Consider the following 17,355-nt stretch of genomic DNA (forward strand, 5'->3'; position numbering starts at 1 on the left):
GGCTTGAGGGACATGGGGGACATCAAGGGTCACGTCGTGGTGGAGGTGGGCACCAGGTGACACGGGGACATCACCATGAACCTGGGGACATCAAGGGTCACGTCGTGGTTGAGGTGGGCACCAGGGGATATGGGGACATCACCATGGACCTGGGGACATGGGGACATCGAGTGGCACATGGTGGTGGCTTGAGGGACATGGGGACATCAAGGGTCATGTCATGATGGAGGTGGGCACCAGGTGACACGGGGACATCACCATGAACCTGGGGACATCAAGGGTCACGTCGTGATGGAGGTGGGCACCAGGTGACATGGGGACATCACCATGGACCTGGGGACATGGGGGTCATCAAGAGTCACGTCGTAATGGAGGTGGGGACATGGGGACATTGAGACGTCACGATGGAGGTGACGTCACGATGGGGACATCAAGTGTCACGTCACGATGGACATAGGCAGCTGGGACATGGGGACGTCAACCATGGGTACACCACCTTGTCACCTCCTGGTGCCACCATCTACCCGATGTCCCCAAGGCCACCGTCAACCCAATGTCACCGCTGGCCCCATGTCACTTGTCATTTTCTGGTGCCACCACCTCCCCGGTGTCCCCAAGGCCACCACCAATGTCACCGTTGGCCCCACCTCACCTTGTCACCCCCTGGTGCCACCGTCTACCTGTTGTCCCCAAGGCCACCACCAACCCAACATCACCACTGGCCTCATGTCACCTCCTGGTGCCACCACCTCCCCGGTGTCCCCGAGGCCACCACCAACGTCACCATCGGCTCCACCTTGTCACCCCCTGGTGCCACCTTCTACCCGATGTCCCCACGGCCACCACCCCCCCCAATGTCACCCTGTCCCCTCTGGGTGCCACCACCCATCCATCCTTGTCCCCAAGGCCACCATTGTCCCCTTGATGCCACCACAGGGGGGGACACTCCCCCCTCCCCCCCCCCCCAACCAAAATAACCAAAAATGACCTTTTTTTAACAGGTATTTTTTATTCATTTCCCCTTTTTTTGCCTTTTTTGGGGGGTTTCACCCCAAAATAAACCTGCTCCCCCCTCCCCCCCCAAGTGTCACTCTCCCCGGGGGGGGGGGGGGGGGGTTGGGGACACTTGGGGACACTTCAGCACTTGCTGGCGGCTCCTGAGGGGAAGGGGGGGGGGGGACACGAGTTAAGGTGGGGGGGGGGGGACACACAGACACCTGGGGGTGTCCCCATGTCCCCGTGTCCCCCCCCCCCCGGAGACTTTGGGGTCCCCCCTGGTGGGGGGGGGGGGGGAGGGGACACTCACCGGGTGTGACGAGGTGGGACATCTCCGGGGGGGGGGCGGCGGCGGCTGCGGGGGGGGGGGGGGTTGGGGGGTGTGACGACTTAGTGTCCCCCCCCAATGTCCCCCCCCCTCCATGTCCCCAATGTCCCCCACCACGTCCTCCTCCCCCCCCCCCCCCCCCCGTGTCCCCACATGCCCGGTGTCCCCCCCCCCCAAGTCCCCCCCCATTCTCAATGTCCCCCCCTGTCCCCCCCACATGTCCCCCACCGTGTCCCCCCACCCCGTGTCCCCAGTGTCCCCCATGTCACCCCCGTGTCACACAATGTCACCCCCATGTCCCCCCCCATCCCCAGTGTCCCCCCGTGTCCCCCCCCTTGTCCCCCCATGTCCCCCCCGTGTCCCCCCCCCTTGTCCCCCAATGTTCCCCCGTGTCCCCTCCTTGTCCCCACGTCCCCCCCCTCCATGTGTGTCCCCCCCCCCGTGTCCCACCTGGCTTTGCTCCGGCACTTGCACTTCCCACCTGGGAGGGGACAAAAGAGGGTGACAAGTGCTGGGGGGGGGGACACGACACACACCCCCCCACCCCACCCCCCAGGGGACATCGAGCCCTGGACACCCCCCAGGTGACATGAGGCACACCCCCAAGTGACACAAGGACCCCCCACCCGGTGACACAGCCCCCCCCCCCCCCCAGGGGACAAAGGGACCCCCCCCACGGGGACCCTCCCCAGTGGCACAGCCCCCCCCCCCCCCGGTGACAAGGGGACACCCTCCAAATGACACAGGCCCCCCCCCAGGTGACACGAGGACCCCCCCGGTGACAAGGGAACACCCCCCCCCAGGGGACACAGGGACCCCCAAGGGACACAGGGACCCCCCCCCCCCCCCGGTGACAAGGGGACACCCCCCCGGTGACACAGCCCCCCCCCCCCCCAGGTGAGACGGGGACCCCCCCCCAGTGACAAGGGGACACCCTCCAAATGACACCCCCCCCCCCAGGTGACACGGGGGACCCCCAAGGGACACGGGGGACACCCCCAGGAGACAAAGGGACCCCCTCAGGGGACAAGGGGATGCCCCCCCCCAGGGGACACGGCGGGGACCCGACCCCCCCAGGGGACGTGGGGGACCCCCCCCCCCCCCCCAGGTGACACTCACTGAAGAGGACGATGACACCGATGACACAGAGGACGGCGGCCACCACCAGCCCGGCCACCCGCAGGCGGTACCAGTCTGGGGGGGGGACACACACCCCTGTCACCCCCCCCCCCCCCCCTCGTTGGGATCCCCCCCCTGTCACACACACCCCCCCCCCCCCCCCCCACCTTGGGGACCTCCATGTCCCCCCCCCCCGGGACCCTCCCGTCACCTCCCCCCCTCCTTGGGGACACCCCTGTCACCCCCCCCCTTGGGGACACCCCCTGTCACCCCCCCTTGAGGACCCTCATGTTACCCCCCCTTGGGGACACTCCTGTCACCCCCCCCCCCCTTGGGGACACCCCTGTCACCCCCCCTTGGGGACCCCCCATGTCACCCCCCCTTGGGGACACCTCTGTTGCCCCCCCCCCCCTTTGGGGACACCTTTGCAACCCCCCCCTTGGGGACACTCCTGTCACCCCCCCCCTTGGGGACACCCCTGTCACCCCCCCCCCTTGGGGACCCCGATGTCACCCCCCCCCTTGGGGACACCCCTGTCACCCCCCCCCCCCTTGGGGACCCCCCTGTCACCCCCCCTTGAGGACCCCCCTGTCACCCCCTTGGGGACCCCCATGTCACACACCCCCCCCCTTGGGGACACCCCTCTCCCCCCCCCCGTCCCACTCACCGTACTGGAAGGGACTGGTGGCATCTGGGGGGGGGGGGAGGGGAGGTCAGTGGGACCCCCGGGCCCCCCCAGTATGACCCCCCCCCCCCCTCCCAGTAGGACCCCCCCCAGTAAGGTCCTCCCCCCTCCCAGTAAGATTCTCGCCCTCCCAGTAAGATACACCCCCTCCCAGTATGGCCCCCCCTCTCCCAGTATGGCCCCCCAGTAAGATCCTCCCCCTCCCAGTAAGATACCCCCCCTCCCAGTATGACACCCCCCCTGTAAGATCCTCCCCCTCCCAGTAAGATCCTCCCCCTCCCAGTATGACCCCCCCCATCCCAGTCCAACCCCTCCCATTCCCAGTCCAACCCCTCCCCTCCTCCCAGTTTGTCCAGTTTGTCCCAGTCACTCACCGGGGGGGAGGGGGTTCCCTCTTGTCGTCGACAAAACTGGGGGGGGGGAGGGGGAGGGGGGGGCAAAAAACCAGTTGGGGGGGTCAACTGTCCCAGTGCCCCCCAGTTCCTCCCAGTGTCTCCCAGTTCCCCCCACTTATTCCCAGTTCCCCTCAATTGCTCCCAGTTCTGCCTCCCAGTTCCCCCAGTTTCCTCCCAGTTCCCCCCAGTTCCCCCCAGTTCCCACCCAGTTCTCCCAGTTCCTTCCCAGTTCCCCCAGTTCCTCCCCAATTGCTCCCAGTTCCCTCCCAGTTACCCCCAATTACCCCCAGTTCCCTCCCAGTTACCCCAGTTCCTCCTCAATTGCTCCCAGTTCCCTCCCAGTTCCCTCCCCAATTGCTCCCGGTTCCCTCCCAGTTCCCCCACAATTCACTCCCAGTTCCCCCACAACCCCTCCCAGTTCCCTCCCAGTTCCCTCCCAGTTCCCCCCAACCCCTCCCAGTTCCCTCCCAGTTCCTCCCCAGTTCCTCCCCAATTGCTCCCAGTTCCCCCACAACCCCTCCCAGTTCCCTCCCAGTTCTCCCCAATTGCTCCCAGCTCCCCCAGTTCCCTCCCAGTTCCCTCATAACCCCTCCCAGTTCCCCTCCCAGTTCCCTCCCAGTCCCTCCCAGTACCTCCCAGCAGCACCAGCACCCCCAGTCTCCCCCGTTCCATCTTGTGACCTTTGACCCCTGGAGGGGAGGGGGGGGAGGGGCACTCCTTGAGTTGGGGGGGGGATGCCCCTCCCCCCCCCCCCCGTGCCCCTCCCCCCCCCCGCGGGACCCAGGCGTCCGGGTGGGGGAGGGGAAGGTGAGTCACAGCGAATTCCTTACTGGGGCGTTACTGGGAGGGACTGGAACAGGCGGGAGGGGGCCGGGGGGGGGCACAATCCGGGCCGGGGGGGGGGGCACCTCTGGGACCCCTGGGTGCCTTTTTTGGGGGGGTCATAACCCGGGGGGGGGGCACCTCTGGGACCCCTGGGTGCCTTTTGGGGGGGGGACAACCCCGGGGGGGGGCGCCTCTGGGTCTCTTTTTGGGAGGGGGGGGCACCTCTGGGACCCCTGGGTCCCTTTTTGGGGGGGGGACAACCCCGGGGGGGGGGCACCTCCGGGACCCCTGGGTGCCTTTTTGGAGGGGGGGGGGGATCACAACTCGGGGGGGGGCGCCTCTGGGTCCCCTGGGTGCCTTTTTATGGGGGGGGGGGGGATGTGTCACAACCCGGGGGGGGCACCTCCGGGTCCCCTGGGTCCCTTTTGCGGGGGGGGGACAACCCCGGGGGGGGGCACCTCTGGGTCCCTTTTTGGTAGGGGGGGCACCTCCGGGACCCCTGGGTCCCTTCTGCGGGGGGGGGGAGGAACATGGGGGGGGACCCGGATGGGGACATGGGGTGCCCCCCCACCCATGGGACCCCCCCCCAGAGGGGACCCAGGGGTCCCGGGACCCCCCCCACCCATGGGACCCCCCCACCCATGGGACACCCCCCCACTCACCTTCCCGCACCAGTAACGGCCAAAACAGGAACGGGGGGGGGGGGAACTGGAGGAGGGGGGGGGGGGGCACACCCAAGAGGGGGCGGGGCTACACCAGAGGGGCGGGGCCACATGGGGTGGGCGGGGCCTTAGTGGGCGGGGCCATACGGAGCCGGGAAACACACACCCCCCCCCCCCCGGATTCTTTCCCCCCCCCCCCCCGCCCGATGTCACCCCACGAAGGGCCCTTTGCGACCTCCCCCCTGACGCAGGGGTGACGCTGGGGACACCCGGACACGGGGGGGGGTGACGGGGAGGGGACCCCGGCATCCGGGTGTCACCGGCTGTGGGTACCGGGTGTCACCGGGTGTAGGGGGGGGGGGGAGGGGTGCTGGGTGTCACCGGGTGTAGGGTGGGGTGTGGGTGCTGGGTGTCACCGGGTGTAGCTCAGTGTGGGTGTCACTGGGTGTAGGGGGTTGTGGGTGCCGGGTGTCACCAGGTGTAGCGCAGTGTGGGTTCCAGGTGTCACCGGGTGTAGGGGGGTGTGGGTGCTGGGTGTCACCGGGTGTAGCTCAGTGTGGGTGTCACTGGGTGTATGGGGGTGTGGGTGCCGGGTGTCACCGGGTGTAGGGGGTGGGGGTGGGTGCCGGGTGTCACTAGGTGTAGAAGGGTATTGATGCCAGGTGTCACCAGGTGTAGCGCAGTGTGGGTGCTGGGCGTCACCGGGTGTAGCTCAGTGTGGGTGTCACCGGGTGTAGCTCAGTGTGGGTGCTGGGTGTCACCGGGTGTAGCTCAGTGTGGGTGTCACTGGGTGTAGGGGGTTGTGGGTGCCGGGTGTCACCGGCTGTAAGGGGTGTTGGGTGTCACCAGGTGTAGCGCAGTGTGGGTGCCAGGTGTCACCCGGTGTAGCTCAGTGTGGGTGCTGGGCGTCACTGGGTGTAGCTCAGTGTGGGTGTCACTGGGTGTAGGGGTTGTGGGTGCCGGGTGTCACCAGGTGTAGCTCAGTGTGGGTGCTGGGCGTCACCGGGTGTAGCTCAGTGTGGGTTCCGGGTGTCACCGGGTGTAGGGGGGTGTAGGTGCTGGGTGTCACTGGGTGTAGAGGGTGGGGGTGGGTGCCGGGTGTCACTAGGTGTAGAAGGGTATTGGTGCCAGGTGTCACTGGGTATAGCTCAGTGTGGGTGTCACTGGGTGTAGGGGGTTGTGGGTGCCGGGTGTCACCGGCTGTAAGGGGTGTTGGGTGTCACCAGGTGTAGCGCAGTGTGGGTGCCAGGTGTCACCCGGTGTAGCTCAGTGTGGGTGCTGGGCGTCACCGGGTGTAGCTCAGTGTGGGTGTCACTGGGTGTAGGGGTTGTGGGTGCCGGGTGTCACCAGGTGTAGCTCAGTGTGGGTGCTGGGTGTCACCAGGTGTAGCACAGTGTGGGTGCCAGGTGTCACCCGGTGTAGCTCAGTGTGGGTGCTGGGCGTCACCGGGTGTAGCTCAGTGTGGGTTCCGGGTGTCACCGGGTGTAGGGGGGTGTAGGTGCTGGGTGTCACTGGGTGTAGGGGGTGGGGGTGGGTGCCGGGTGTCACTAGGTGTAGAAGGGTATTGGTGCCAGGTGTCACTGGGTGTAGCTCAGTGTGGGTGTCACTGGGTGTAGGGGGTTGTGGGTGCCAGGTGTCACCGGGTGTAGCTCAGTGTGGGTGCCGGGTGTCACCAGGTGTAGCACAGTGTGGGTGCTGGGCGTCACCGGGTGTAGCTCTGTGTGGGTGTCACTGGGTGTAGGGGGTTGTGGGTGCCGGGTGTCACCAGGTGTAGCGCAGTGTGGGTGCCAGGTGTCACCGGGTGTAGCTCAGTGTGGGTGTCACTGGGTGTAGGGGGTTGTGGGTGCCAGGTGTCACCAGGTGTAGCGCAGTGTGGGTTCCGGGTGTCACCGGGTGTAGGGGGGTGTGGGTGCTGGGTGTCACCACGTGTAGGGGGTGTGGCTGCCGGGTGTCACCAGGTGTAGAAGGGTATTGGTGCCAGGTGTCACCGGGTGTAGCACAGTGTGGGTGCTGGGTGTCACCGGGTGTAGCTCAGTGTGGGTGTCACTGGGTGTAGGGGGTTGTGGGTGCCGGGTGTCACCAGGTGTAGCGCAGTGTGGGTTCCGGGTGTCACCGGGTGTAGGGGGTTCTGGGTGCCGGGTGTCGCCGGCTGTAAGGGGTGTCGGTGTCGGGTGTCACCAGGTGTAGCGCAGTGTGGGTTCCGGGTGTCACCGGGTGTAGCTCAGTGTGGGTGCTGGGTGTCACCGGGTGTAGCTCAGTGTGGGTGTCACTGGGTGTAGGGGGTTGTGGGTGCCGGGTGTCACCGGGTGTAGTCCCCATTGTCCCCCCACCTCCCCGTGTCCCCCCCTTTCACGGGGACAGGCGGGGATGGTGACACGTGTGACACACGTGACACATGTCACTGCACACACACACACACACACACACACACACACGGTGCTGGGTGACTCTTTATTGGTGTTTCCATGGTGACGCGTCCTCGGGGGGGCGTGTCCTTCTGCGGGGGGGGAGGGGGGAAGGACGGGGGGGGGGGGAGTTGGGGGACCCCAGTGTCCGGGTGCCCCCCAACCCCAGGGGACCCCCCCACCCGTGTGACCCCCCCAAAGGGACCCCACATCCGGGTGCCCCCCCAACCCCAGGGGACCCCCCCCACATCCGGGTGCCCCCCCAAGAGGATCCCGGCGTCCGGGTTCCCCCCAACCCCAGGGGACCCCCCCCCCACTTCCATGTGACCCTCCCAAAGGGACCCAGGCCTCCGGGTGCCCCCCAACCCGCGGGGACCCCACATGTGGGTACCCCCCAAGAGGACCCACTTGTCCGAGTGCCCCCCAACCAAGGTGACCCACACCGCCTGGGTGCCCCCCAACCCCAGGGGACCCCCCTCCCCACTTCCATGTGGCCCCCCCAAAGGGACCCAGGCCTCCGGGTGCCCCCCAACCCGAGGGGACACCCCCACATCTGGGTGGCCCCCAACTCCAGGGGACCCCCCCTCCAACCATGTGCCCCCCCAAAAGGACCCAGGCATCTGGGTGACCCCCAACCCCAGGCAACCCCCACATCCGGGTGCCCCCCAACCCCAGGGGACCCCCAACATCCGGGTGCCCCCCAAGAGGACCCAGATATCCCGGTGCCCTCTAACCCCCAGGGACCCCCCCACATTCGGGTGCCCCCCAAGAAGACCCAGATATCCGGGTGCCCCCCAACCCCAGGGGACCCCCCCACATTCGGGTGCCCCCCAAGAGGACCCAGGTATCCTGGTGCCCCCCAACCCCAGGGGACCCACACCACCTGGTTGCCCCCTAACCCCCGGGGACCCCCCCACATCTGGGTGCCCCCCAACTGCAAGGGACCCCCAACATCCGGGTGCCCCCCAACCCCAGGGGACCCCCCCCCCCCCCACATCCGGGTGCCTCCCAAGAGGACCCAGGTATCCGGGTACCCCCCAACCCCAGGGGACACCCCCCCCCCCACCTTGTGGCCCCCCCAAAAAGGACCCAGACCTCCGTCTCCACCACTCACCACCCGCAGATGTACACCCTCTCCTTGGTGGTCCTCCTCGGGGGGGTGTTGCTGGGGGGCGCCGAGGGGGTGGTGTTGGGGGGCGCCGAGGGGGTGTGGGTGGCCTCGGGGGGGCCCTCGGTGGCCGTGAACTCGTCCACGCGGAAGATCCAGCGCCCCGGGACCCCCACGTTGCTCTTGTGGCCGATGGCCAGCACGGCCGGCGAGCGCGAGCCCGGGATGTTGTAGTAGTGCACGTCGTCCCCGCTGTTGAACCCGGCCTTGGGGGGGGGGGGGGACGGGGACAATGGGGTGAGGGGGGGTGGCATGGGACCCCCCCCGGGGGCTGAGGAAGCGGGGTTCTGCCCCAAAGCCTTAATTCTGCCCCAAATCCCCTTAATTTTGCCCCAAATCCCCTTAATCCTGCCCCAAATCCCCTTAATCCGACCTGGGGACATCGCGGGGGGGGGACACAGTGGGGTGAGGGGGGGTGGCATGAGACCCCCCCGGGGGCTGAGGAAGCGCAGTTCTGCCCCAAACCCTTAATTCTGCCCCAAACCCTTAATTCTGCCCCAAATCCCCTTAATTTTGCCTCAAATCCCCTTAATCCTGCCCCAAATGACCTTAATCCGACCTGGGGACATCGCGGGGGGGGGACACAGTGGGGTGAAGGGGGGTGGCATGAGACCCCCCCCGGGGGCTGAGGAAGCGGGGTTCTGCCCCAAACCCTTAATTCTGCCCCAAATCCCCTTAATTTTGCCTCAAATCCCCTTAATCCTGCCCCAAATCCCCTTAATCCTGCCCCAAATCCCCTTAATCCTGCCCCAAATGACCTTAATCCGACCTGGGGACATCGCGGGGGGGGACACAGTGGGGTGAGGGGGGGTGGCACGGGACCCCCCCCCGGGGGCTGAGGAAGCGGGGTTCTGCCCCAAAGCCTTAATTCTGCCCCAAATCCCCTTAATTTTGCCCCAAATCCCCTTAATTTTGCCCCAAATCCCCTTAATCCTGCCCCAAATGACCTTAATCCGACCTGGGGACATCGCGGGGGGGGGACACAGTGGGGTGTGGGGGGGTGGCATGAGACCCCCCCCGGGGGCTGAGAAAGTGGGGTTCTGCCCCAAACCCTTAATTCTGCCCCAAATCCCCTTAATTTTGCCCCAAATCCCCTTAATTTTGCCCCAAATCCCTTAATCCTGCCCCAAATCCCCTTAATCCGACCTGGGGACATCGCGGGGGGGGGACACAGTGGGGTGAGGGGGGGTGGCATGAGACCCCCCCCCGGGGGCTGAGAAAGTGGGGTTCTGCCCCAAACCCTTAATTCTGCCCCAAATCCCCTTAATTTTGCCCCAAATCCCCTTAATTTTGCCCCAAATCCCCTTAATCCTGCCCCAAATCCCTTAATCCGACCTGGGGACATCGCGGGGGGGGGACACAGTGGGGTGAGGGGGGGTGGCATGAGACCCCCCCGGGGGCTGAGGAAGCGGGGTTCTGCCCCAAACCCTTAATTCTGCCCCAAAGCCTTAATTCTGCCCAAATCCCCTTAATTTTGCCTCAAATCCCTTAATCCTGCCCCAAATCCCTTAATCCGACCTGGGGACATCGCGGGGGGGGGACAAGGGGAGAGGGGGGGACAATGGGGTGGGGGGACGGGGGGTGGGACCCCCCCGGGGGCTGAGAAAGCAGGGTTCTGCCCCAAACCCTTAATTTTGCCCCAAATCCCCCTTAATCCAGCCCAAAATAACCTTAATTCCCCCCAAATTCACTGAATTCCCCCAAATCCCCTTAATTCCACTCAAATCCTTTGATTTCCCCCCAAATCCTCTGAATTCCACAGAAATTCCCTAAATTTCCCCCAAATTCCCTTCATTTTACCCAAATGCCCCTTTAATTTCACCCAAATTCTCTAAATTCCCCCAGATTCCTTTCATTTCCCCAAAATTCCCTTTAATTCCCCCCAATTCCCTAAATTCCCCCAAATCCTCTTGATTTCACCCCAAATCCCGTTAATTCCCCCCACATTCCCTTAATTTCCCCAAATTCCTCAATTCCCTCTAAATCCCCTGAATTCCACCCGAATTTCCCTTTAATTTCACCCAAATTCTCCAAATTTCCCCCAAATTCTTTAATTCCTCCCAAATTCCCTAAATTCCCCCCCAAATCCTCTTGATTCCACCCCAAATCCCTTTAATTCCCCCCAAATTCCCATAATTCCCCCCAAATCCTCTTAATTCCACAGAAATTCCCTAAATTTCCCCCAAATTCCCTAAATTCCCCCCAAATCCCCTTTAATTCCCCCCAATTTCACTAAATTCCCCAAATCCCTTAATTCTACCCCAAATTCCTTTATTTCCACCCAAATCCCTGGAATTCCCTCCAAATCCCCTTATTTCACCCAAATCCTCCTAATTCCCCCAAATTCCCTTAATTCCTTTATTTCCCCCCAAATTCCCCTGAATTCCCCCCAAATCCCTGAATTCCCCCCAATTTCACTAAATTCCCCCAATTTTCCTTAATTCCTTTATTTCCCCCCAAATCCCCGTAATCCCCCCAAATCCCCAAATTCCCTCCAATGCCTTTAATTCCACCCAAAATCCCCTCATTTCTCCCCAAATTCCCTAATTCCCCCAAATTCCCTTAATTCCCCCCAAATCCCCTTTAATTCCACAGAATCCCCTAAATTCCCCAATTCCTTTAATTTTCCCGAAACCCTCTTAATTCCTCCCACTTTCACTAAATTCCCCCCAAATTTCCTTAATTCCTTTCTTTCCCCCCAAATTCCCATAATTCCCCCCAAATTCCCTTTAATTCCCCCCAAATCCCCTAAATTCCCTCCAAATCCTCTTAATCCCACCCAAAACCCTCTTAATTCCTCCTAATTTTGCTCAATTCCCCCCAAATGTCCTTAATTCCTTCATTTCCCCCCAAATTCCCACTATTCCCCCAAATTCCCTGGAATTCCCCCCCAATTCCCTAAATTTCCCCAAATCCTCTTAATTCTACCCCAAATTCTCTAAAATCCCCCCAAATTCCCTCATTCCCCCCCCAACCCCCCCAACCTCCCCCCCCTCAAGGGTGTCCCCAAGGTCCCCTGGGATGGGGGTGTCTCCGTGTCCCCGTGTCCCCCCCCCGGGGTGTCCCCATGTCCCCGTCCCCCCCCCGGGATGTCCCCAAGGTCCCCTGGGATGGGGTGACCCCCCCCCCAAGGGTGTCCCCAAGGTCCCCTGGGATGGGGGTGTCTCTGTGTCCCCGTGTCCCCGTCCCCCCCCCCGGGGTGTCCCCAAGGCCCCCCCACCTGCGCGGGGTGCCCCCCAGGCCGCTGTGGGGGTCCCCCTGGTTGGAGATGCCCGTGGTCCATTGGATGTCACCGTAGTTGAGGATGACGAAGGAGGTGGCCCCGTCGGTGGCCAGATGGCCTGGAAGGTGTTCACCTGGAAGGTGGTGCCACCACCGTTGTCACCACCCGTGTCACCACCGTGGCCATGTGACCCCTCCACCCCCACCCCAGCTCTGGGTCTCCATCCTGGTGGCCCTTGTGTGTGTCCCCCCCCCCCCCATGTCCCCGTGTCCCCCACAACGTGGCCATCTTCTGGACCCATCCCCACGTCCTCCTCGTGTCCTTGTCCTCCATGTCCCCCCGTGTCCCCACTGTCCCCCCCATGTCCCCTTGTGTCCCCCACAAGGTGGCCACCTTCTTGGTCCATCCCCACGTCCCCATGTCCTCCTCGTGTCCCCAGTGTCCCCCCATGTCCCCTTGTGTCCCCTACAAGGTGGCCACCTTCTTGGTCCATCCCCACGTCCCCATGTCCTCCTCGTGTCCCCCGTCCCCCATGTCCCCAGTGTCCCCCTGCCCCCATGTTCCATCCCCTTGTCCCCATCCCCTTGTCCCTCCGTCCCCAGTGTCCCCCCATGTCCCCATGTCCTTGTCCCCACCGTGTCCCCGTGTCCTCCACAACATGGCCACCTCCTGGGCCCATCTCCACGTCCCCATGTCCTCCTCGTGTCCTTGTCCCCCCGTGTCCCCACATGGGTAGGTGACCCCATGGCTTAAAGCCACCACAGTTGGGTGTCACCACGGTTGTCTCCCCCCACCTTGTCCCCACGTGTCCCCCCCCTCCCCAAAATGTCCCACCTTCTGGGAGGCGGCCCCAAAGTAGGAGACCCGATCCCAGGTGGCCACGAAAGCCCAGGTGGGCCGAGGAGGTGGCTCGGAGGGTGACACGGCGGTGGCCAGGTCACGGGCCAGTCGGGCCAGTAGCTCTGGGTCCCGGCTCTGGCGGTAGAAGACGTCACCTCCCAGTCTGGTGTCCACGTCGGCCCAGTACGGGGCCACGAAGGGGCGGTGGCCGGGCAAGGGGAAGGGCTCAGGGGTGAACTCGGGGACCCCCTTCCCAAAGGACACCACCCCGTTGTTGTTGACCTGGAGAAGACAATCGTCACCCCACGGTGAGGCAGCCGTCACCTGTGGTGGCCTTCAAGCCTGGTGGCAGCCAACCATGGTGTCCTCCAACCCGTGGTGGTCCTCATCCATGATGGTCCTCAGCCATGGTGGCCCTCTCAGTGATGTGTCTTCAATCATGGTGGCTCCCAACCCATGGTGGCACCTAACCCATGGTGGCCTCCGACCATGACAGCACCAGCCATGGTGGCACCAGCCATGGTGGCCTCCAACCATGGTGGCACCAGCCATGGTTGTCTCATGATGGCCCTCAACCCATGGTGATCCCAAACATGGTGGTCCCCAACCCACGGTGACCTCCAACCCACGGTGTCACCCAACCCATGGTGGCCTCTAACCCATCATGACCCCCAACCCATGGTAGCCTCCAACCCATGGTGACCCCCAATCATGGTGGCACCAGCTATGGTGTCCCCAACCCATGGTGGTCCCCAACCCATGGTGTCCTCCAACCCATGAAGACCTCCAGCCCATGGTGTCCCCAGCCCATGGTGTCCCCAACCCATGGTGACCTCCAACCCATGGTGGCCCCCAACCCATGATGGCCCCCAACCCATGGTGGCTCCCAACCCATGGTGGCTCCCAACCCGTGGTGTCCCCAACCCATGGTGACCTCCAACCCGTGGTGGCCCTCAACCATGGTGGCCTCCAACCCATGGTGGCTCCCAACCCATGGTGTCCCCAACCCATGGTGACCTCCAACCCGTGGTGGCCCTCAACCATGGTGGCCTCCAACCCATGGTATCCCCCAACCCATGGTGGTCCCCACCCCACATTGCCCCCCACCCGTGGGGCCCGGGACCCACGTAGAGGGAGCGGTGGGGTCGTCCGTAGAAGGAGAAGGTCTCCCAGAGGATGATCTTGGGGCTCATCCCGTCGTCCTCGTGGGGGGTGGCCTCGTCCCCAACCTCCGGCCCGAAGGGGTAGAGGACCCCATCTTGGGGACACCCGTCAGGGACCCACGGCGTGGCTCTGGGTGCCCCATGGTGGCCCCAGAACCACCCCCCCAACCATGATGCTGTGGGATCTCCCAGTATGAGTTTGGGATCTCCCAGTATGGATGTGGAACTGCTGGTGTGGGACTGGGACCTCCTGGTGTGGGGCTGGGACATCCCAGTGTCACCTCAGGACCTCTCAGTATGGGCTTGGACCTCCTGGTGTGGTACTGGGACCCCAGTGTCACCTTAGAACCTCCCAGTATGGGCCTGGGACTCCAGTATCATCCCAGAACCTCCCAGTATGGGTCTGGGACCTCCCAGTATCACCCCAGAACCTCCCAGTATGAGTCTGAGACCTCCCAGTATCACCGCAGAACCTCCCAGTATCACCCCAGAACCTCCCAGTATGGGTCTGAGACCTCCCAGTATCACCGCAGAACCTCCCAGTATGGGTCTGGGACCTCCCAGTATCACCCCGGGACCTCCCAGTATCACCCCAGAACCTCCCAGTATGGGCATGGGACCTCCCAGTATGGGCCTGGGACTCCAGTATCACCCCAGAACCTCCCAGTATGGGTCTGGGACCTTCCAGTATCACCCCAGAACCTCCCAGTATGGGTCTGGGACCTCCCAGTATCACCCCGGGACCTCCCAGTATCACCCCAGAACCTCCCAGTATGGGCGTGGGACCTCCCAGTATGGGCCTGGGACTCCAGTATCACCCCAGAACCTCCCAGTATGGGTCTGGGACCTTCCAGTATCACCCCAGAACCTCCCAGTGTGGCCCTGGGACCCCCCAGTGTGGGCTTGGGACCTCCCAGTATGGGTGTGGGACCTCCCAGTATGGGCCTGGAACCTCCCAGTATGGGCCTGGGCCCCCTGTCCCCCCCATCCAGGGGTCCCCCCGGTACTCCCCCCCCCATGTCCCCATGTTGTCCCCACTTACCCCGGGGTCCCGGCGGTGACCCCCACGTCCCCAGGGGTCCCCACTCATCCGTGTGGCCGAGGAGGAGGAGGAGGAGGATGGGGGGAGCCCTCATCTGCCCAGGCCTGGGGGGACCCCCATGTCCCCAATGATGTCCCCCCACATCCCCATGTCCCCAATGTCCCCCCAAGTCCCCCAGTGTCCCCCCACGTCCCCCCACATCTCCGTGTCCCACCATGTCCCCTGTGTCCCCAAGTGTCCCCATGTCCCCCCTGTCCCCAGATGTCCCCCCAGTGTCCCCCCACGTCCCCCCACATCTCCGTGTCCCCCAATGTCCCCATGTCCCCCAGATGTCCCCCCTTGTCCCCCATGTCCCTCCATGTCTCAATGTCCCCCCCGTGTCCCCCTGTCCCCCATGTCCCCCCATGTCCCCAATGTCCCCCACATCTCCATGTCCCCGCAATGTCCCCATGTCCCCCAGATGTCCCCCCATGTCCCCCATGTCCCCCCACATCTCCATGTCCCCCCAATGTCCCCCAGATGTCCCCCCATGTCCCCCATGTCCCCCCACATCTCCATGTCCCCCCAATGTCCCCCAGATGTCCCCCCATGTCCCCCATGTCCCCCCACATCTCCATGTCCCCCCAATGTCCCCCAGATGTCCCCCCATGTCCCCCATGTCCCCCACATCTCCATGTCCCCCCAATGTCCCCATGTCCCCCAGATGTCCCCCCATGTCCCCCATGTCCCCATGTCCCCCATGTCCCCCCATGTCCCCAAATGTCCCCAAATGTCCCCACATTCCCCCAAGTCCCAATGTCCCCCCCATGTCCCCATGCCCCCAGATGTCCCCCCATGTCCCCCCACATCTCCATGTCCCTCCATGTCCCCAAATGTCCCCAAATGTCCCCACATTCCCCCAAGTCCCAATGTCCCCCCCATGTCCCCCTTGTCCCCCATGTCCCCCCCCCAGGTCCCCATGTCCCCCCGATGTCCCCGCACTCACCGAGGTCCCATGGTGGTGGCCGGTGCCCGAAGCGTCACCGGTGTCACTTTATGGACGGGGTTGGGGACAAGCCCCGGGGGGGGGGACACACGAGGGGGGAGTGGCCCCGGTGGCACCTCCCAGGCCCCGGGCACTTCCTCCTCCGCCCCCCCCCCACCACTGGGAGGGACTGGGATGAACTGGGATGGACTGTGGGCTCTGGTGGGAGGGCACTGGAGGGGACTGGGAGGCACGGGAGGGACTGGGACAAACTGGGAGGGACTGGGACGGTCTGTGGTCTCATGGGGGGCACTGGGGGGAACTGGGACAAACTGGGGGGGGATTGGGCAAACTGGGAGGGACTGGGATGAACTGGGATGGACTGTGGGCTCTGGCGGGAGGGCACTGGAGGGGACTGGGAGGCACGGGAGGGACTGGGACAAACTGGGAGGGACTGGGACGGTCTGTGGTCTCATGGGGGGGCACTGGGGGAACTGGGACAAACTGGGGGGGATTGGGGCAAACTGGGAGGGACTGGGATGAACTGGATGGACTGTGGGCTCTGGCGGGAGGGCACTGGAGGGGACTGGGAGGCACGGGAGGGACTGGGACAAACTGGGAGGGACTGGGACGGTCTGTGGTCTCATGGGGGGACACTGGGGGGGACTGGGAGGCACTGGGGGGGAATTGGGCAAACTGAGAGGCACTGGGGGGCACTGGGACATGCTTTGGGGGACTGGGGTGAACTGGGATGGACTGGGATGGGCTGTGGGCTCTTGGGGGGGCACTGGGACATGCTTTGGGGGACTGGGGTGAACTGGGATGGGCTGTGGGCTCTTGGGGGGGCACTGGGGGGCACTGGGACATGCTGGGGGGGACTGGGGTGAACTGGGATGGGCTGTGGGCTCTTGTGGGGGGCACTGGGAGCACTGGGACATGCTGGGGGGGACTGGGATGGACGGATGGACTGTGGGCTCTCGTGGGGGGGCACTGGGGGGATTGGGACATACTGGGAGCGACTGGGGTGAACTGGGATGGGCTGTGGGCTCTGGTGGGGGGGTACTGGGGGGCACTGGGACATGCTGGGGGGGACTGGGGTGAACTGGGATAAACTGGGATGGGCTGTGGGCTCTTGTGGGGGGCACTGGGACATGCTGGGGGGGAATGGGAACACTGGGAGGGGTTACTGGGGGAGAACTGGGGTGGACCGGGAAGGACTGGGGACACTGGGAAGGGCACCCTGCCCCCCTCCAAGGGGACCCAGGCGTCCGGGTGCCCCCCCCAACCCCCCCCCAGGCGTCCGGGTGCCCCCCCCGGAGTTCCGTGACGGGAAATATTGACCGAAACCGGTCACGGGGGGGTCAGGAACAGCCTCGGGCGGGACGGGGCTGGCGGGGACCCAGGAGTCCGGGTGTCCCCCCCCCACCAGGGGACACACACATCCGGGTGCCCCCCCCCGTCCCCCCCCCCCGCCCCCCAGGCATCCGGGTGCCCCCCCCAAGGGACTCAGGCATCTGGGTGCCCCCCCATTTCGCCCCCC

General features: G+C 64.6%; 1 protein-coding gene across 1 annotated transcript; it reads right to left on the bottom strand.

Annotated features, from left to right (window-relative positions):
• Positions 1 to 29: 29 nt before the first annotated feature.
• On the bottom strand, positions 30 to 13,904 carry LOC141478283 (sushi, nidogen and EGF-like domain-containing protein 1; the record flags this gene model as incomplete). The annotated part of the gene is given in 9 exon segments (XM_074167388.1): positions 30 to 81; positions 1,775 to 1,805; positions 2,444 to 2,518; positions 3,111 to 3,134; positions 8,537 to 8,775; positions 11,804 to 11,921; positions 11,924 to 11,939; positions 12,641 to 12,928; positions 13,774 to 13,904. Coding segments are annotated over 9 exon segments (974 nt in total), but the record flags the coding sequence as incomplete, so codon positions are not given.
• Between the last annotated feature and the right edge of the window lie 3,451 nt (positions 13,905 to 17,355).

This window comes from Numenius arquata, unplaced genomic scaffold, assembly GCF_964106895.1.
Source record: "Numenius arquata unplaced genomic scaffold, bNumArq3.hap1.1 HAP1_SCAFFOLD_1152, whole genome shotgun sequence".
In the NCBI taxonomy this organism is placed as follows: Eukaryota; Metazoa; Chordata; class Aves; order Charadriiformes; family Scolopacidae; genus Numenius; species Numenius arquata.